The sequence below is a fragment of the Sebastes fasciatus genome, chromosome 22 (genome assembly GCF_043250625.1).
Source record: "Sebastes fasciatus isolate fSebFas1 chromosome 22, fSebFas1.pri, whole genome shotgun sequence".
In the NCBI taxonomy this organism is placed as follows: domain Eukaryota; kingdom Metazoa; phylum Chordata; class Actinopteri; order Perciformes; family Sebastidae; genus Sebastes; species Sebastes fasciatus.
Genome location: NC_133816.1, coordinates 11,517,532 through 11,537,909, shown reverse-complemented (window position 1 = coordinate 11,537,909; position 20,378 = coordinate 11,517,532). Strand labels below are relative to the sequence as shown.

The window sequence follows — 20,378 nt, the reverse complement described above, 5'->3', positions numbered from 1 at the left end:
GAGCGTATGACACAGAGAGGGGAGGGATAGGCAGGGAGGGAGGGAGGTGGTGGCCTCTACAGCTGCACCCTCAATCACACTCATACAGGCTCTGATTATCCTTTTCACACATACACACACAGTAGTGGGGAACTGAAACATATTAAAAGACATTGAGGGCAAAAAAAAGGCAGAATTAGGAGACAGCTAGCCCAGCGCCCTAGACAAAGGACCCCCCGATATCCAGACACACCGAGAGCTGGAACAAACAAGCCAAAACTGACCAACAGCGTACATGCAAACAGAATACTTAAACAGATAAATGAATTCACAAAGACGGCTTAAACTGAACCCAGACACACACACACACACACAAAAACACAGACGAGCAACAAACAGGTCTCCTCTTCACATCGCCGTTGTTTTATTGATCTTTTATACATCACATGGGAGGCATGGTTTTGTCATTGCTACAAAAAAAAGGGTTTACAAAGCATACAAATACTAAACTGGGCAAAGCAGGAGTGCAGACAATTTCTGCAGGAGCAGAAAACTCTCAAGTGCTTTGAGAGAGGAGAGCAGGGGGAAGAGGAGGGGGAATTATAACGGACAGGGCTCATCCTTGTTGTCGGTTTGACCCTGCAGACAGCTTCGACAACGAGAATAAACATTTACAATCATCAGTATGAATAAGGTCATTTGCTGTTAGCAAATTTTTACAGCTATAAGTACAAGGACTGTTCACAAAGGTACTAACACAATCATCGCCATTATTATCATCATCATCATCATCATCATCATTACTAACGTGTTTGTTTAAGATGTTTCCACAGCACAGGACACAGTGCAACTCACAGTGCAACTCACAGTGCAACTCAGCACATCAGAAACATGCTTTCAGCAGCATGGCATTAAAACAAAAAAAAGGAAAAGAGCAAAGTAACAATAAAAAAAGGCATAAAACGTAACCGCAGCTCATATTTACAAACATCGGCCATTACAAATTGTTGGCCTGTTTTGGTATGGAGTTCATCTTGTAAAATGCTGCACCGTCCCTCTTCATTCAAATCAGCTTATACAAGCGCAAACAATTAATTCTCATTGTGACAATGTTGTGAAGTGTGTAAGATAAGGCCTCACTGTGGTCTTTGAAATACAAAAATACATAGCTAGAATACTACATTCACAAATCTCTTGTAATGTGACTAAAATACAAACTAGATCTATCTGCCTAATACAAAAGGTAAACATGGTTTAGAATTAACAACTCTAGAAATCAAATCTATTAAAAAAATACATTCCCTTGTCAGGACCCTTTTTTAAAGACGATACTAACTCTACACAGTAGTGTCCATAGGCTCGCCCGCCACACTAGAAACAACACTGATTGGTGGAGGATCTGTGCTGTCTCCTTTCTCAGGGGATTTAGCCAATCCCTGCTTTTCTTCCTGCTGTCCCGGGTTCTTATTGGCTGAATGTGAGCTGCGATCCTCCGCAATGTCGGTGTCATTGGTTTGAGCCTTGGAGGGGGTATTGGTCGATGCTCCAGGGTGAGTTTTCATATGACCCTGTTGATGGGAGACACAACACAATAGTCAGTTACCCACAAGTTGACTTTAAATGTATAAATATCTTCTTATTACACCATCAAAATCCACAATATCTTCAACCCTTACCTTCAGTCCGCTACGGCTGGCATACGCCTTTCCACACTGGGAGCAGCTGTAGGGTTTGTCAGGGCGAGGAGGCTGTGCGTTCGGTGCTGGTGCTGGGACAGAGGGCTCTGGGTCCTCTGAAGGCTTTTCTTGCACGCCGTTACCCTCCTCCATCGTAGAATCCTTCTCCGGCTCTGGATCTGACACCGGCAAAGGCTCACTGGGTGCGGTGGTCTCACTCTTGCCTTTGCTTTGGGCAGTATCTTTCTCTTGTGCCTCCTGTGGTGCACTGCCACAGGCCTCTTCTGCTTCGGGGATCGCTTTGGGGCTGGCAGGTGGGGTGAGTGCAGGTGAGGGGTTTGCAGCTGGGGGTTTGGGGTCAGGACTTGTGATGTTTTTTTCTGTGGAGCAGGCTTCGTCATTATTAACCCCCGTATGCGGCGTATCATTGTCTACTCCAGGCTTTGAAACACAGAGGGATAGAGGGGTGTCATCTGCCTCTGCGTCTCCATTCACTACAGCTAAGGTTTTTTTTAAAGGGCTGGTGCTGCCTGGGTCAGCGTGGGTCTCCTCCTCAGAGTACATGGAACCGTTCATGGGGCTACCATCAGCTAGGGCGTTGTTGTCTTTCAGACGCAGGGGGTCCTCGGCTCCCACTGAGGGGGGATTACGGGTCAGGGGTGGGCTAACACTGGGTGTTGAGCCCTCTGATTCCTCCGTCTTCACAGAGGTGACGTCAGCGGCTGTGGATTTCTTGGAAGTGGACCCTGAGTTGAGAGCATCAACTGGAGACTTGGATCTTGTCTTGACTTGGATCTCCTTTGTGGTTAAGGCCAGAGGAAGGAGTTGGGGGGCTTTAGATGGTGAGCTACTCTCACGCTCATCAAAGACAGCATTCTCCGTTTCCGCTGCGTCCTCAGGAGGCATGTCTTCGTCAGGCGGTATTTGCCCACCCAGGTGCAAGCGGATATGGTGCTGGAGAACCAAGGCGTTGGTGAACTTGCGTGGGCACAACGGGCAGGAGTTCAAGGCACGGGAGTTGGCTGGTCTTGCACGGTGAGTGGCCAGGTGGGCTCTGAGGCTGCCCTTCGTGGAGAAGGAACGACCACACAGCTTACAAGGGAACGGTCGCTCTCCCAGATGCGTGGCCTGATGCAAGCGCAGAGCTCTGGGGCAGCTGAGGACACGCAGACACACTCCACACTGATTAGCAGCCTGGGCGGTAGGCAGAGAAGGGGTCGTCATTAGTCCAGCGATGTTGGCACTTGGGCTCAGGCCGAGAGCAGCCAACATTTCCCTGCGATAGGCACTGGAGGTTGTAGACAGGTCGTGGCCGTGTGTGTCGCCATGTGCTTCAGCAAGGCTTTGTGAGGAGGTGGAGGAAGAAGAGGCACCTCCCTGTGGCTGCTTTCCAAGCTTCTGTACCAGGCGCTGTAACTTGGAGGTATCTGAGGTCTGGGTAGAGGTGGTGGGAGAGGATGAAGAGGGGGACGAGGTTGATGGTTTGGGGAAAGGTGGAAAGGGGAAGGGCAGCTGATGAGATGAGGTGAGGTGGGAGGCGGATGGGTGGCCTGGGGGCCGGAGAAGTGCAAGGTGGTGAGGGGAGGTACCGTCAGGGAAGAGAATCTTGGGGAGGTGGGCCAGTTGGGAGTATGGGGAGGTTGTATGGAGGGCGGAGTGAGGAGGTGTGTTTTCATCAAATCGCTGCTGTTTTGCTCCTTTGAACTGGCCGCCCATGGAGGAGGAAGACGAAGACGATGAGGGCAGTCCGGTGGCAGCAGCTGCAGCTGAGGCTCTGTTCAGCTGTAGCAGTGAATGGGCTGTGGACAGCAACGCCATGTCCACCGACGGGGGCAGAGGTAGAGAGGAAGGCGAGGGCCGAGCGGACGCACCAGACAGGAATCCTAAAGCCATGTTCTCCGTCATCCCAGGAATGCTTCCTTTCACTGCATTAAATGGCTCGTCATCATCAGCCCGCCGTTTTCTCCTTCTCTGGATGGGACTGGGAGCAATCTGTATTTGATCTGACAGCGCCGGGGGCAGCAGGGAGAGGGACAGCTCTGGGTTCTGCTCTCTGTGTCGCAGGAAGTGAGCTTTGAGGTTCCCTCTGGTTGTAAAACGACTCAAGCAGACAGGACACTGGTAGGGCCTTTCACCTGTATGCGACCTCAGATGGATCTGGAGTGATGAGTCGCTGCTCAACACCTTCCCACAGAAACGGCACATATGTTGAGGGCGTCCCGATGACGAGGCAGAGCCCAGAGAGGAGCTGGGCTGGTGATCTTGGGAATGGCTGGTGATAGGAAGAGGAGGTGTCGGGAAACTGATGCCATTGCTATGACCAAACGAGGAGGTGTTGGATGATTTCTCGTGGAGGTAGCGTGGCGGTAGGCCCAACGACAAGGACAGAGGGTGTAGGGAGGCAACAGAGGAGCTGATAGTGGATGAAATAGATGAGGTAGAGGAAGATTGAGCTCTGCTGCCATTGATGTGTGAAGCACCTGATTTGGAGACGGATGGCTGGGGGAAGAGGGAAGATGGAAGGCCAGTCAAAAGCGATGCTGCGGTGGTTACCGGCGTGGCAGTGGAGGGGTGCGTTGGCGACGAAGATGCTGCTCCTGTAGACTTCTGGTTGCTGTCAGCGCCACAGGCCTGTATGTTATTATCTTGGCCAAAGACGGCGCCTCCAAGCCGTAGAACGTGCCTACAGATCTCCTCTGTTATCTGCATCTGGTGGATTTGCCTCTGCTGTAAAACCCTCAGCTCCTCAAGGAGTACTGCCAGTGTCGGCGACACCTGGATCTGTCCCTGCTGCCCCGGAGAGCTTGAAGGCTGCTGGTGACCGGGGCTGGTGCTGTCACGGTGAGGCAGCACGCACTGAGAAGACGAGGAGGAGGAGGAAGAGGAGGAGGAGGTAGTGGTGGTGGCTGAGCTGCCCATCGGTGGGGAGGTCATGGTGGAGTGAGAGTTCCCTTGGTGGGACAGGCTATGGGAACCTGAGGTTTGACCCAGGGGAGGAGGCGAGTGAGTCTGGGACGACAGCGAGGGGTGAGGAAAGTCCGGGGAGAGGGAGGAGTGGGTGTTTGGGAGGGAGGTGGTGAAGGGGGCGATGTGGCTGGGCCAGTGGGGAGGAGGCGAGCTCTCGCTGGGTAAGGAGGGCGCGTGGAGCCCACCAGGGGATGGGCGAGGGGCCAGAGGCGGCTGGCAGTCTTGGAGAGAGGTAGGGGAAGAGGAGGAGGAGCCCGACGAAGTCACTTCTGAGCCAAGAGATGTAGATGGCGACTTCATGCCCAGGTGATCATCTGAGGATTGACAGAAAAAAGGAGAATTTTTTAAAACTTAAAATTGACTTTCTGTTTGTTTCTTTGCAGGGGCATTATTATGCAGTATCCAGACTCCAATATCAGACCAGATACATAGGTATGTAAATTCATTAAAACTTTCTACTTCAGTTTCAGTCTGTTTATTTCATTGATTCCCCTTATTGTTTAGAAGTTCAGTTTGCATACCAAAAGATCCTGTTACAACTTCAAACAAAATGCCTGCTAGGAAATGGCCTTGAACAAGCAAATAAACAAGTGGAAGAAACTCTGCAGTCTATGAGTCTTTGTAATGTCTTGTCTCAATCTGTGCTCTCCGGAGCAAAACTCCTCAAACATCTTGCACACACAAAAAAGCTTACAGACCACCTTGCTGCTATGGCAACACATTTTAGAGGACAATGGGCATCACCAAGACAACCCATAACCCCTCTTAACCCACCCCCTCCCTACAGCAGTTACGTCTTTCATCTCCCTATTCACCCTTCCCCCCTTACGTCACAGTGGAGGTCAAGGGTCAGGCCACGCTAAGGGTTCTGGGCACTGTCCAGACACTCTGATTGGTCAACTAATCTGACCTCTGCTGCTCGGGGGTCAAATTCTTTCAGAATCTTGAGCACGGAGTGAGAAAGAGTAAAAAGAAAAAGAAGGGGGAGGGTAACAACAATGGAGAGACAAACTAACTATTCCCTCCTGGAGTGATATAGTGATGGAATGAAAGACTGTACCTCAGTGAAATTCCTTCCCTGTGTGACTTATAAACAAACCTGAATCTGCAGGAAAGTCTAAAATAACTCCCAGGTGAAACTTCTATTTTACCTGCAGAGAGTTTTAGGTACACGCACTTGAAGATATAACACAGAACAAGTGCGAGAACAATCTCCCTATCCCCCTGAATCTTTTCTTTCTCATCCATCGGACCCCCCCCCCCCAGCTGTGTAGGAGTATACAGTCAATAGGGTTGGGGGCGAGAAAGAGGGAGAAAGAAAGGGGGAGGGAAGTGTTGAGAAGGTGGAAAAATGGGGGTGCATGAGAGAGAAAGGCATGGACGAAGAGCAAAAGAAGAAGAGAATAGAAGGGTGGAAGATTAATCTTTACCAAAAAACACTGCCTTCCCTTCCCCCCACCCATGCACCTTATTGTTAACAAATAAGAGAGTGCTCTATACTAATCAAAGACCTCCAGCAGTCAGCGCTGAGCAGCCTGTTGGGTTTCCTAGAGGACGAACAGCATATGAAAATGGCCACAGATGTATGTTAGTTAATCCCACTCTATTCATTTCACAGGGACACGTTTATTGGCCCCGACCAAAGTGCCTAAGGCCTCCATTTAGTGGGGGCCCATTACAGTGAATGGCCGAGCAGTGAGGGGTTTCTTTAGTTGACAAACTTTTAGATCTTCAACTTTTTAAGTCTGTTAAATCAAGTTGTTGGAATGGAGCCATGCGTAAATAAACGGGTGAAAATGACAAAAAAAAACACAATAAATAGACCAAATAGAGCACATTAATTCACTGCGTCTAAACCCAAACTTTTTTTGTTGTTGCTTTTGTTAAGTTCTCTGAAGATTTTCCAGACTCTGAAAGTGAATGATGCAGGATAAGTTTGCAGGATGGTTGCGCCTCTTTCAAAGAAATTCAAGACAAAAACGCGTGCACACTCAGTAAAAGATGTTTACTCACCGTGAGATAGCAGCCTTGGGCCCCCCGGATCCGCGTTAACTAGATGCTGGGGTCGCTTCTGCTTCCGGCGTGACATGATTCACTGCGACTCAGACAGACAGGATGGAACGGAATGGAATGGAATGGAGCGTTCTTTTTGCGCACTTTGGAAGCGCTCCTGAAACCATCCAAGCATCTAAAGATGCAAAAAGACGCGCAAGCCCTGTGGATGAAAAATCGCAATAAAAAAAATGTGTAAGATCACTTTTAAATGTAAAAAAAAGAGCGTCTTTTTATATGGAAAAAAGTTTAAAAAAAATAGGAAATCCGCAGGTCTGCACCGTGTCATATGAAGCTGCAGTAGAGTGTGTGTGGCTGTTTCTCTAAAGTCTCTTCTCCCCCAAAAAACTTGTCCAATTTGCGCCCCTCCTCTCCCACTGCTGCCCTGCTGCATGCACATACAGGGAACACACACACACACTCTCTCACACACACACACACACACACAGAACCACTCCTTGTTCTTCAATGATATTTGCATTTCAATGGCGTGTAACACACAGCCTCCCTGGTTCTCTCTTTCTCGTTTCTCCCCCAGCTTTATTTTTCTTTACACACTCAACGCAGCAGCTATAAACTTTCAATAAAAAAACATGACAATTATAGGTGTCAAAGCAGTTGGATTGCTTAAAAAAACAAATGTATTTATTCCACACATCTATTTTGCCAAAGAGATGTTCTTTTAATCATTCCTAGAAGAGAATAAAATCATCATGGGTCAAATTTAACAATTAATTACGATTACAATTAATTTTACAAGTGCAATTACCTCTGTTTACATTACATCTATTTTTTATATTTTATACCTCTAGTGTAACTCTTCTGTTTGTAATTATTTATTACATCTACTTTTACCTGTTTTATTGTTTTGCTTTATAACTGTGTGTGTGTTTTTAGCTGTTATATGTTTTATTTGCCTCGTTTAGTCTTGTCAAGTATTTGTTTTAAAGCACTGACCAGAAGTGGCAAACTGTGAATCTCGTTGTATTTAATACAATGACAATAAAGCTTTCTATTCTATTCTATTCTATTCTATTTAAGATGCAATAATATGTCTAAAAGAAGTCTTAACAGGTGACTCATCCATCAGGCCACATCTGTTTAGGGACCCTCAGGTGGATAAATAATGAAATCATAATACTTGACTTGCAGGTGGTTTCCATCAGCAATAGTCAAAAATCCATTCCTCCCAGTGGTGTTATTGTGCAGGATGAGGCGATATTTCTAAACCTTTGATTTCCATATAGGGCCAATTATCAGCAGTGAGTTGTGTGCAAGTGGGGCCACACAGCTATTCCACATGCATGCATGTATTTGGTGTGTTATCACCAAGCCTATAATACCCCCCCTAACTCCCACCCAACTCCCAAAAAGCATCTTACACTGGAGCTCTATTTAAAAGGCAGAGAATAGATGGGAATCTTTGACAATGGCGTGCTGGACACAGTTGAGTGAGCATCTCCCCTCTCTCACTATGAACCCCCGGATCCACTGCTGCACAGCACAATGCCCCTCTTTCACCCCCCGCCTTTACTCCTGTACCACGTGGAGAAATGGATAAAGAGAGAGAGAGAGAGAGAGAGAGAGAGAGAGAGAGAGTGAGAGAGAGAGGAGGAGGGGGGGGCCATATTTAAGTAGGTGTCTCACATTATACATATATCCACTCAGAGGCTTTGTAAGAAAATAAGGCATTATTTGATTTGTGGGGGGGGAAATAACTGCAATGTTTATCTAAAGGGTTATAGATTGGGCTTGTCATTAAAGTATCTCACTTCATCCAGCTTAGTCATCACCTGTAAAAATAAACAGAAATGATAATGTAAAGAGTCAGGTTGTATTTAAGATTCTTTACTTAAGTAAGTAGCAATACCACATAAGAATAAGAGGAATAAGTTGAATTCAATATTTCATTTAAACAGTGCAAAAGTATACAGGCATATATATATATATATATTACAATGATAATTGGCATTGTATTTTACATGGTTGGAAGGCCTGTTTATTTACCTTCACAATGATATCCAACTTATAAGGATCATGCATTTGTAGTATGAGCAGGCACAGCTGATTATATGGGTAGTGCCAAAGAAAAATTTGCCAAAATGCATGATCCTTACAAGTTGGACATGATTGTGAAGGTAAATAAACAGGCTTTCCAACGATGTAAAATACAATGCCAATTAGCATTGTAACAACAGAGAAATAATCAACCAAACACAAGTTTCCAAACTTTTTTTTCCAAGTTTATAAATATATATATATATATATATATATATATACACAGTATATTGTGTGTATATATACAGAAAAAAGACAACACAAACATATATAGACAATTGAAAAAACAAAAATAATCACATATACATTTCATTATGCCAGAGTTTAGTTTATAAACATAATATTATTTTAATTTAATAACTTAAAGTTTTAAGAAAGTTTATTTGGTTCCTGACCATTTTTTCTTATGAATATCAATTTTCCAAAAATAATAAATAATTGTATGATATATATAGCATATTATTTAAAGTCTCATCTTGACTAAAATATAGCATTACATCAAACATATATATTTCTACATTCATCTTGAGTTTCTTCTCTAGAAAGTTGGCTGCATCCATGCAGTCACTCTTATAATCAGGGATCTAAATATTTTGAAATTTGACCCGTTAACAGCTTGACTTGCAATCAGCCAATCAGATTACAGTATTCATTTAGCGTCACCTGTCGTCACCTGCGGAGTGAAGATCTAACTGGCTAACTGGTAGGTTGGTATCGTCGCTCTCTCGATAATTAACCGTAAATATCCCGTTAAGTTATCCGTTTAAGTTTAACAGAAACATATAATTTTAAAAGATAAAGTTCTTTTCTTCAAAAGAAGCCATTGAACAGAAAGTGGACGTAACAGTTTAAGCCTGAAAGCTCGTAATTTTACCTGATATAATGCTAACATTTAATGGCAGTTGATGTAACGTTAGCAGAAATTTAGCTCAAGGCCTATGAAAGGAGGATGGTATACACGTCATGGGGTGTTGGGTACGACGCATGCGCAGTGTGACTTTAGCCGCGGTCCTGCGTTGCAATTGGCTCAATTTCGACGAGTACAGACCAGATTGTACTGCGCATGCGTTGTATCTCGTATATATGACGTGTTGATCTAGCCCCCTTCTATAGGCCTTGACTTAGCTAAACCAAAGGCTAAACTACATAGGCTACTTCTTCATACAGCCAAGTTATGATTTGGAGTATTTAGTATTTTAATATCCAGCATTTATCTCATTGATAATTTAAAAAAAGATAAAAGAAGACAAAATTAAAATTGAGTGGACATTTTTTATTTTTTTTAATACTTTATTTTTTCCCTTTTTTTAAGGTTGTTTTCATATATGCAGTTTACAGTTCTTAATTACAATAGTTTTATAAACCAATTTTTTAAGTAGATGAGCTTATAGACAAACTCATTAAGTAAACTACAGAAAACAACTTCAACATTCAAAATTTAAATAAAATTAAAATAATAATAATTATATATTTTATAATATAATATATAATTTATAATAATACATCAAATAATAATGATAAAAAGAAAGAATAGAGTTAAAAAAATAAAATAATAATAATACAAAAATACAAGAGTAATAATAAATCAAATCAATAAATATGTTGATAGAAAATAAAAAGGGTGGGAGCGCAAATATATAGTATTATCATTGACATGGGCACACACATGAATCCTCCTTAACGTCAGGTCACCTCCAAGCATATGTATATGTGCATGCGTGTTAACCAATGTAACTATATTTTTCCTTCTGTTAGACTCCATCTCTTCTCAAAAACATCCTCCGTATTCCTTAATTTTGTGAATTCCCTTTGCTATAACTTTTACTTCTTGAATTACACTTTTCCATTTTATAAAATCTGGGGGTTTAGTTTTTTTTTCCACCCTTTTGTTATTTGCTTCAGTGCTGTGATTCTGAGTATTCTAAATAAGTAACGTTCATCTTTACCCAGACCAATTGGAGGTTTCCTGAGTATGATATGCTGGAGTGGACATTTTTTAAAGGATTAAAGAACACTGAGAGGCAGAATTAGCCCAGTAACATTATGTATGCTTCATTTGTCGCTTTGATAAGATCAGGAGCCAAAATATTGCTTTACTCCAAGAAAAATGATGGGAAAGGAAAAACTAGCAATACATAAAATAGCAAAAGTCAATCAATATTCACACACAAACATTACCATACGCATCCTGTGACTATGTACACAGTGAACAGTCTTTTATATTGCTTGTTGTGTTGTTAATGTATATGCTGTTTGTAGTGTTGTCCACCTGTCCAGGGACTCGGGATGAAAATGAGCGTTTAGCTATATCTCTGTATAATGCATCAGATTTAAAGTATTGAAGTTTATGTTTTTTTATATGTGCTCCTTGTCAAATATACTTGTAAAGAAATAAAAAACTAGAAATTGTTACCCCAAACCTGGTGATTTTGAGTTGGCAAAGTTCACCAAATAGGACCCCGATGTCTTGAAACCTCCTATAATTTGAAATCCATGAGAGTGTGATGAGTGGTAACCCCCCAATACATTAAATGTATTAGCCTCTTTCGTTTTATTTGCTTTACCTTGATATGGTTAAGGTCTTTGAAACTCAAAATGTATTGTAATTGCTGTATAGAAGCTTCAGTTAATGACTTGCCTATTGCCCTGATCTCCATTACTAAACTGTTACTGTACTTTCCACAGCCGTGGCCATGTCTCTCTGCGACGACACACTCCTATGCAACTTCCCAAAGTGTCGGACCAAGCTGAACGGTTTCGCCTGGGTCACAGCCTGCTCCCATGTTTTCTGTGATCAGCACGGGTCCGGTGAGTTCAGCCGCTCCCCCGCCGTCTGCCCGGCCTGCTCCTCTGCCCTGTCTGGGAAGCTGGACATTGTGAGGACGGAGCTGTCTCCCTCTGAGGAGTACAAAGCCATGGTGCTGGCAGGTCTGCGACCAGATGTAGTTCTGGACATCAGTGCCCGTGCTCTGGCCTTCTGGAGCTATCAGGTCAAATATCTTTCTGTTTCTATGTACAGTATATCTTGAAATGTCTGTCTCTGTCAGTCTGGTTGTCTTCTCTTTTCCTGTAAAACACCCAACCTGTCAGTCTCTTTGTAAACAGGCCCATCAGGAGCACATGTATCAAGAGTACAGTCTGTCACGGACTGAGGCACAGCTGAAGCAGATGGAGAAGGTGTTGACCCAGCAGAACCAGAGCAGAGAGCTGGAGCTCACCGGCATGAGGGGGGAAATCAACTCCCTGAAGAAAGTAAACCACCATTGTTAAACTCAAGTGCAGATTAATAACATCACATTTGAAATTGACTCCAAAGCATGCCCTCTGACCTGCTAAGAAATACTGTTGCCATACTGTGTTACAACCCACTCTTTCTTGACCGTAGATGATGATGAAATAGAAATATAGTTACAGCTTGATTTAGAAAATAAGAAGAAACCTTTAAGTTCAGAAGAATACATACAAATGTAAAACTTCCCATTTCCTTCAGGTGATGGAGGAGTATAAAAGGAAGTGCAGCGAGGTGTCCGAGAGGCTGATGGAGAGGAACAGGCAGTACCAGAAACTACAGGGGCTGTACGACTCTCTGAGGCTTCGCAACATGGTGGTGGATATGGGTGAAAGAGAGATGCTGCCACAACCAGGACATCACAACTTCAACACTGGTAAGAACAATTACAATTTAGATTAATGTTTTTACAAGTTTTTTTTTTACAATAGATGCTTGGTCTTTTTGTGCAGGAGATAAATTGATATTTCGCAGTGAGAGAGCTGGATGTAGATTGTAAGAGTTTATGAATGATCAGGCCACAAGTTCCGTCCTTCCATAGACACCAACATTTTGAAAGTGTTGAATCATGGGTAGTAAGTATAATATATCTAGAGCTGCAAAGATTAATAGATTAATCAATTAGTTTTCAACTATTAAATTAATCTCCAACTATTTCGATAATCGGTTTGAGTCATTTTTCAAGAAAAATTCTCTGATTCCAGCTTCTTAAATGTGAATATTTCCTGGTTTCTTTACTCCTCTATGACAGTAAACTGAATATCTTTGAGTTGTGGACAAAACAAGACATTTGAGAACGTCATCTCTGGCTTTTGGAACCACTAATCATAATTTTTCACTATTTTATAGAAAAAACAATATTGCTGCTGAGACGATTAGTTGATGGAAACATATTTGCCAACAATTTTGGTCAGTTAATCATTTAAATAATTTATTAAGCACAAATGTCAAACATTTGTTGGTAGGCGTAAGTCGAGTATTTTTGCATTTTGGACTGTTGGTCGAACAAAACAAACAATATGTGGACGTCACCTTGGGTTCTGAGAAGCTGTAACGGGTATTTTTTTCATAATTTTCTGACATTTTATAGATTAAATGAAAAAAAATGAATAATATCAGTAATGACAATAATCATTAGTTGCAGTCCAAAACAATGTTTGTCAGGAAAAGAAATAAACTTTTATTATATCAGTTGTCACATTGTGTCCACACTGATTAATGAGAAGAGGAAGGAAGCAGAGAGAATGATGCTAAATGGCACAAAGGAAGACACAGCTGTAGGTGTTTTGTCACAAAGTGGTCATCAAGAAAAGAACAGTAGGAGTAATGAGCCGATTGTTGATGTAAGGGAATTTTACTCAGTATAACAATGAGAGACATCCGTCAACCCCCTGTGTGTCACCCAGGGGTGGCTCGGCCGGGGACTCCCCAGAGAAGCCCTCAGTTCCTCTCCGTGGGCCAAGATGGGGAGAGCAGGTTCTTCTCCTGCCTCGAGGCGGACGGAGCCAAGAACTTCTTTCAGTTCAGCTCCCCTACCAGGGAGAGAGGCCGGCCCTTCATGAAGAAGCACTGAGACAGCAACAGGTTTCATAATGACTGTAGCGCATTCACTTAATTTATTTATGTATGTTAACAAAGTGTTCAATTTCAAAGTATTAATTTAGTTGGCGGTGTTTGCCCTGAGTGCATTTTTGTATTTATTGTAATTCTGAACTAAACTAGGCATGAAATCCAATGTTCAACTTTCAGTCCTGGTCTCTACCTAAGCATTTGTGTTAAGAAGTACTTGACAAGACAATGTAAATACAACATAAACTGTTTACAAAGAGCACTGCCTTACAGTCTTCTCTGCAAATGTAGGTTGCGCCAGTTTTACTAAAAATAGGATGGTAAAAACTTCTGGTCAAAAACAGACAAATGTAAGGAATTAATGTAATCAAGAGGACTCTACCGTGTTCATGTCAGTATTTTCATGTGTGATTAATATCTGAAATCAAGTTTAAGGGATTAGTCTAACATTAACCTAAGTAAAGACAATTGATGGCTTGTTTTGGTCCAAAAATGTTTTTAAAAAAAAGCTCTACATTGGTATTTATAGAAACTAAAAATCGAATCATACAGTATCCTTTACTGATATAGTACTAGGGCTGACCCGAATGCTTTGAAGCTTCGACCGTTGCCATGGTAATAGAAGTCCAAATCAGTATTTGAGTGCTTCGTTAGTTTTTTATATAAATCAAAAATAAAATAAAGTATGTAATAATAATGTATAAATTCCAAAATAGCCCATGAAATAAGGAATAATCCCACAACATTATTCATATTCAACATTAATCATTATGACATTATGCCAGAGACAGACAGAAGAACATGTCAGAATGCTGCGCTGTGCCGCACCACGAAGCTTCGAATACTATTGAATATTTCTCACCAAAGCTCTGAAGGTCTGTCATAAACCCTGTGTGAACAATTTGGGCAATCTGGGTTAAACCTGAGTAACTGGTTGGTTGTTGATTGGAAGTGTAAGGTTTCACCCTGCATAACAAACAACCGAAGCAGCTGGTAAACAGGCCAACCCAGACCACAAGAATACGTTTCTTTTGTAGATTTGATGAGTAATACCAGATAGAGATTGTAGCGAAACCTCTGATCAACGGGCGTTTTTCACAGAAGACATGTTTGAAATGTCACAGCTGGAAAAACACCGGTGTAAATGATGAAATGATCCATTTAGCTGCTTCAGTTTCAGGGTCCTGGTATCGTGCACGCTGGCTCACTGTCACTCACTGGGACACTAGAATAGAGCAGAGCCATCGCTAATGTTACTAGTAACCCCTGCACTTTTCCTACTATGACGAGTCAAAATGTCTGCTGTGAAAAATACCTTTCAAAGTGATACTTCACCAACAAAATGACCATTTACATATTAATTATTCAAAGCGTGAATTCTTGAAGAAAACTTTGTTTCTCTCGCATGACTCCACGATGAACGGAGAATTAAAACATTTAGTAAATTCTTGAGGAATTGAAGTAAATGGTGTCCATGCTTAACAACAGCAAATCTAAAAACTCCGTTTTACAAACTCTCGCAGTTCTCGTGCAGTATAATCCAAGTCTTGTTTATCCAGTCGTATGCTCAGGTGACACGTGGTGAGTAATAGATATACAAATAGTCATTTTGTGGGTGAAATATTCCTTTAAATTAATGAAATAGTAGATTTTAAACAACATTTTTGGGGACCCCTGATGACCCCAATTTGAAAACTGCTGTGTTAAGACACCACGCAAACAATATGTTTAAGATAGAGGGATTTTTATTCAGGGTAAACTTAAGTCACAATTCTGAGGTTCATTGATATACAAAAAAAAGAACTTGTCTCAACAACAAAATACAAAAACAAAAAATTTATAAATATAAACAAACTGTCCATCTAAAGACAAAGAAAAAGGCTGACAACTATTTACAAAACAACAAATGAAACAGGCACAAAATTTGGAAGCTTCAAATTATCTGCACTCTTCTTCAAAATCCACAAGAGAATTGGTCCCCCCTGCTGCATTTCCTCTTCAGCTCATTCGCTCTTCGGCTTGTAGCTGACGGAGGCAGCGATCTGACTTTGGACGTTTTGTTTCTTGCCGTTGACGATGAGGCGCAGAGGAGAGTCCACTCGTATACTTCTGAAGTCAAACGACTGCCGGACAGAGGAAATGTTAGAGTCAGACTATTTAGAAAGACATTATTCTTTACAGTTTGAACTGCACATATGAAACACTGACCTCGTCTTTATGTGTTATGCTGTTTCGTTTGAGCTGCGGTTCAGGAATGACTACAGTGTCTCCTATCAGGACGCCCCAGCTGTCCGCTGTGTTGTATACCATCACCACTATACATGACTCCTCGCTGTCGACCATGCCAAACGTACTGGAAGAAAAAAAGAAACACTCCAAAAATGTAGAATTTTTTCCACTATCGCAGCAACACTGAAGTACACAGCATATGGAGCTATTAATGATAAAATAAGCTGCACTCACAAGGCCATGTGACCCTCAGAGGCCAGGCTGAACACCACCTTGCCCAGGGCAGCCACCCCGGCGTTATGACTTTGCGTGAGGGAGGAGAGAGTTCGAGGCTCCAGGCTGCCGACGCGGCCCGTCGGGGAACGGAACTGAGGGGAGGAGCAGGGACCCAACGCAGACGTGTTGAGATTAGAGAGCATCGTCCTCAACCGGCGCGCCTTCACCTTCCCCTGAAGAGATGGAGAGACTGAAGGTTAGGAGCAAAACAAAGACATACGGCTATACTTTTCTGCCACCTAGTGGTGAACAATTAAATCTCTTTGTCATCTTGATGACAATTTTTATGCCAAGGAAAGCCAAAGATGACATTTTATACAATAAATAAATAAAAAACAGACAAGACAACATATAAAAAACAAAAGGAGGTGATGCTAAAAGTACAATATTATATTATGATATTTCTCTCTATGAAACAAGTTCAGGCATATTATATATATATATATATATATATTTATATTTGTTTTTCCCAATAACATCATTTCCTCCAGCTTTCTTTTACTCCATTGAATTCTTATTAGGGCTGTCAATCGATTTAAAATATTGAATCGCAATGAATCACATGATTGTTCATACTTAATCGCGATTAATAATCCATTTTTTTATCTGTTCAAAATAAACCTTAAATGGAGATTTGTCAAGTATTTAATACTCTTATCAACATGGGAGTGGACAAATATGCTTGCTGTATGCAAAGGTATGTATATATTTATTATTGAAAATCAATTAACAACACAAAACAATGACAAATATTGTCCAGAAACCCTCACAGGTACTGCACTTAGCATAAATAACATGCTCAAATCATAACATGGCAAACTGCAGCCCAACAGGCAACAACAGTTGTCAGTGTGTCAGTGGGCTGACTTGACTATGACTTGCTCCAAACTGCATGTGATTATCATAAAGTGGGCATGTCTGTAAAGGGGAGACTCGTGGGTACCCATAGAACCCATTTTCATTGACATGTCTTGAGGTCAGAGGTCAATGGACCCCTTTGAAAATGGCCATGACAGTTTTTCCTCGCCAAAATTTAGCGCAAGTTTGGAGCGTTATTTAGCCTCCTTCGCGACAAGCTACTATGATATGGTTCAACCGCTGAAAGATCTATTAATGCGTTAAAGAAATTAGTGCCGTTAAAACAAATTTGCTTAATGCGTTATTATCGCGTTAACTTTGACAGCCCAATCAGGTGTATATATTTGTTTTTCCTAATAACATAACTTCCCCCAGCTTTCTTTTACTCCATTATTTGAGTTCTTATTATTTCTTTCCAATCTTAAATCAACAAGTGGATTTAATTTGATGTTTCAACGCGGGAATCTCTAACATTTTCAGTAAATATGTCATTCTTAAACTGAGATTTTGTTGGCAAGAAATATAGAAAGATTCTACTAGAGCTAAAATGATCAATGACAAATTGAATGGCCGGTTGACTAATTAATTTGCAACCAATTGGGAGTAAATCTGAGTACATTTTTCCCTGGTTCGAGCTTCTCAAATGAGAATATTTTGTGGTTTTCTTATTCTGCTATGCCGGTAATCTAATATCTTTGCTGATCTGACGAAACAAGACATTCAAAGACGTCACCTTATGCGCCAGGAACTAGTGCTAGGGCTTTTTTCTCCATACCTTGTTCTGTATGAGTTCTGTGACTTTCTTCAGATAAGCCAGCAGCTGCTTCTCTCTCTCCGGAGGCTCCTCCCCGCCTGGGTCCAGCGCCGCGGCTCGGCTATAGCCGCCGAGCGCGGACCCAAACATCTCCTCGTACTGGAACAGAGTGGCTCGGTTGAAATGCAGCTCCGGGTAAGAAGAGGCAGCTCTGTCCACTTTCTCCTACAAATGAGGAAGAGAGGACTAAAACATTAGTACAATAGTGCAATTGGTCCCGATAGATTTTAATGTTCGATGCTCAGCACTCACAGACTGTCCATAGGCACTTAGAGCTTGTTGAGACAACTGTGGATTCTGTCCGCAGGTGAAAAACAAGGACACGTTGGCATTTCCCAGGATGTCTGCAAAAAACAATTACATTTTAGGACAGCACATCATTTGTACACTCTTCTAACTCTTCTTCTCTGCTTACTAGCAGCACCCAAACACTCTACGCACACCAGGACGTCCCGTCCGTGACATCCAGCTGGACGGCTTGTCGGGCCATGTCCACGCTCTCCATCACCTGCTTGCTGTGTGCGTCGCTGTCTGCCGACGGCAGCTGTCTCAGCACCATGGACAGGTTGCGTAGAGACACCTTGTTCTTGCTCTACAGAGGTGGGAGATAGAAGCACAAGCCAGATGAGTTAATAAGTAAAACCAAGCATGGAGAGATTGGAAGAAATTCCACAGGAGCTCTAAGTGATTCATTCAGACATTCATTAAGTATGGGAAAGTTTCTCTTGACATAAAGTGCCAGAAATGTTAACCTATAGGTTGCATATTTAATCCTTCAAAACAAAAACTTTCTAACCCAAGCACACTTTTACAATACCTTATATCCCTCTCTGTTTCTGTCCTTAATGTACCTGTTGCAAGGCTCCGGTGAAGCAGTTCTTGGCACCGATCAGGTCTCCTTTTTTCCAGTACTGCTCCCCCAGCGTGTTCCAGCCCTCGACCAGGCCGGGCTCCAGCTTCACAGCGCGGGAAAGGCACTCTTCTGCTACGGCACTGAAGTCAGGAGCTACGTTCAGACACCTACCCTTCTGCAGCAGAAACTCTGTTTTGTGTTTGAAATGATCTACGGGAAACAAAAGAGATACAGTAAGTGTGATTTATATTCTGTAAAGACTGAAGCGCTGTTGTGTAAAAATGTAGCACTCACCCTCTTTCTCCTCCAGCTTCTTAAGTGTCTTTTCCATCTCCTGTGCGACATCGCTTTGTTTCTTCCCAGCTTCCTCAACACTGTGAGTCTCAAAATAGCAATCTCTAAAATTATACAGTTCATCCACGAGCTCCTGTGATGGGACAACAGGGAGAAGGAAGGGGGGAGGAGGGGTAGATGATGAAAAATAGTGATTGTGAATTCTTAACGGTTAAAAATAGATCAAAAGGCACGGTTCTCGAAGCATATTCTGCCTGTTGAGTTGGTGAAAATTGGGCCATCTTCCATTAGAGATGCACCAATATAACAGAATACTGTATGATACCTACTTTTGTGATCTTGATTTTGATCAATAAGTCACGTTATAAAACTGTCAAAACTCCAGCACAGTAAAATTACTATGGTTGTTTTTGGTTTGGTTTATTGACACCTTTGGTATATATATTGTAAAATAATATGCAAACATCAATACATTAAAAATGTGAAGCATAAAAAAGTGCATTATGATCCACATTCTACAGTTGTTGTTGTTGTTTTTTTTACAGAAAACCTGCCATACAAACTGGGAACACGGTGAGAGGTGAGCATTAACCAGACAGAGAGGGTCTCATGAAAGAAGCGATTGAGTTGCATTGTGGGAATTGTAGGATCCAGTGTTTTCAGTGCTTGACCCACACACTTGGGTCTAAAAGTAAGGATATCAGAGCCTCTCTGTTGCTTTGATTTTGTCCAGCTTCATGGAAGCACATTACTAAAAGGCTGCTTTAAAACATTGACTGTCAAATCAGTCACAGAATTAAACTACCATATTTGTTATATAACATAAAATACATTTCTAAATATGAAGAAAACTGTTAAAACTGAATATAGTGCAGGGTAACAGCTGTGATACATGACTATTAAAAATGAGTATAGTGCAGAAGAGACTGTTATAAATGAGTATAGAGCAGAAGAGACTGTTATAAATGAGTATAGAGCAGAAGAGACTGTTATAAATGAGTATAGTGCAGGGTAACTCCAGTAGCTTAGTCTAAAGTGCACAGTGTGCATTAGTATCTGTCCTGCAGACCGTCCTCCTTTGTCCTCCTCCCCTCCCTAGAGATGTCCAGCGTTGCAAATTAAGAGGCAACACTGAGCTCATGACAACAGATTGAGATATTGGTGTAATATAGATTGAGATACCTTCATCATTTGCAGCTCGTTTGTCTCTTTCACAGGCTCACAGCTCTTCTCGTCTTCCGCCATCTTTAGCTTCAGCAGCAGCAACAAGCCTGGTAGAAGCAGTCTGAGGAGCGTGCACCAAGTTACGAGGCGAGTATTAAATCTATTGCTCTAATGTTAATATGATGAAGGATGTATTTACTGAAATAGCACGAATGCAAGGGGATTTTAGCACAGAGGAAATAAGGCTTTTAATTTCGCTGACGCCGGAAGTTGGAGTAGTCAGTGCGTACCGCAAATGAG

At 42.2% G+C, this 20,378-nt stretch overlaps 3 protein-coding genes across 3 annotated transcripts; 1 reads left to right on the top strand and 2 right to left on the bottom strand.

Moving 5' to 3' along the window:
- LOC141760803 (uncharacterized) lies at window positions 1-7,753 on the bottom strand. The gene is made up of 4 exons (XM_074623881.1): window positions 6,956-7,753; window positions 6,636-6,837; window positions 1,656-4,936; window positions 1-1,547 (listed from the first exon to the last, which is right to left on the bottom strand). The coding sequence occupies exons 2-4, from the start codon at window positions 6,709-6,711 to the stop codon at window positions 1,317-1,319; spliced, it is 3,588 nt and encodes a 1,195-aa protein (XP_074479982.1). The 5' UTR covers window positions 6,712-6,837; window positions 6,956-7,753; the 3' UTR covers window positions 1-1,316.
- A 3,664-nt stretch (window positions 7,754-11,417) lies between these two features.
- ccnb1ip1 (cyclin B1 interacting protein 1) lies at window positions 11,418-13,850 on the top strand. Its single transcript, XM_074624768.1, has 4 exons — window positions 11,418-11,722; window positions 11,838-11,984; window positions 12,223-12,397; window positions 13,428-13,850. The coding sequence occupies exons 1-4, from the start codon at window positions 11,426-11,428 to the stop codon at window positions 13,592-13,594; spliced, it is 786 nt and encodes a 261-aa protein (XP_074480869.1). The 5' UTR covers window positions 11,418-11,425; the 3' UTR covers window positions 13,595-13,850.
- On the bottom strand, window positions 13,812-20,358 carry ttc5 (tetratricopeptide repeat domain 5). The gene is made up of 9 exons (XM_074624767.1): window positions 20,097-20,358; window positions 18,915-19,047; window positions 18,619-18,830; window positions 18,209-18,359; window positions 18,020-18,111; window positions 17,729-17,932; window positions 16,054-16,268; window positions 15,799-15,943; window positions 13,812-15,713 (listed from the first exon to the last, which is right to left on the bottom strand). The coding sequence occupies exons 1-9, from the start codon at window positions 20,157-20,159 to the stop codon at window positions 15,594-15,596; spliced, it is 1,335 nt and encodes a 444-aa protein (XP_074480868.1). The 5' UTR covers window positions 20,160-20,358; the 3' UTR covers window positions 13,812-15,593.
- Window positions 20,359-20,378: the final 20 nt, after the last annotated feature.

What these genes read in the sequence shown, in the direction of transcription:
- LOC141760803 (XM_074623881.1), bottom strand. Translation starts at nt 6,711, where the DNA reads ATGTCACGCCGGAAGCAGAAGCGACCCCAGCATCTAGTTAACGCGGAT. An exon ending in CCCAAGGCTGCTATCTCACG is followed by an intron (nt 4,937 to 6,635) that starts GTGAGTAAACAT and finishes GTCAATCCTCAG; the next exon opens with ATGATCACCTGGGCATGAAG. An exon ending in CCAGCCGTAGCGGACTGAAG is followed by an intron (nt 1,548 to 1,655) that starts GTAAGGGTTGAA and finishes TCCCATCAACAG; the next exon opens with GGTCATATGAAAACTCACCC.
- ccnb1ip1 (XM_074624768.1), top strand. Translation starts at nt 11,426, where the DNA reads ATGTCTCTCTGCGACGACACACTCCTATGCAACTTCCCAAAGTGTCGG. An exon ending in TGGCCTTCTGGAGCTATCAG is followed by an intron (nt 11,723 to 11,837) that starts GTCAAATATCTT and finishes CTTTGTAAACAG; the next exon opens with GCCCATCAGGAGCACATGTA. An exon ending in ACATCACAACTTCAACACTG is followed by an intron (nt 12,398 to 13,427) that starts GTAAGAACAATT and finishes TGTGTCACCCAG; the next exon opens with GGGTGGCTCGGCCGGGGACT.
- ttc5 (XM_074624767.1), bottom strand. Translation starts at nt 20,159, where the DNA reads ATGGCGGAAGACGAGAAGAGCTGTGAGCCTGTGAAAGAGACAAACGAG. An exon ending in ACGAGCTGCAAATGATGAAG is followed by an intron (nt 19,048 to 20,096) that starts GTATCTCAATCT and finishes GTCCCATCACAG; the next exon opens with GAGCTCGTGGATGAACTGTA. An exon ending in CAGAACTCATACAGAACAAG is followed by an intron (nt 16,269 to 17,728) that starts GTATGGAGAAAA and finishes CCATCTCTTCAG; the next exon opens with GGGAAGGTGAAGGCGCGCCG.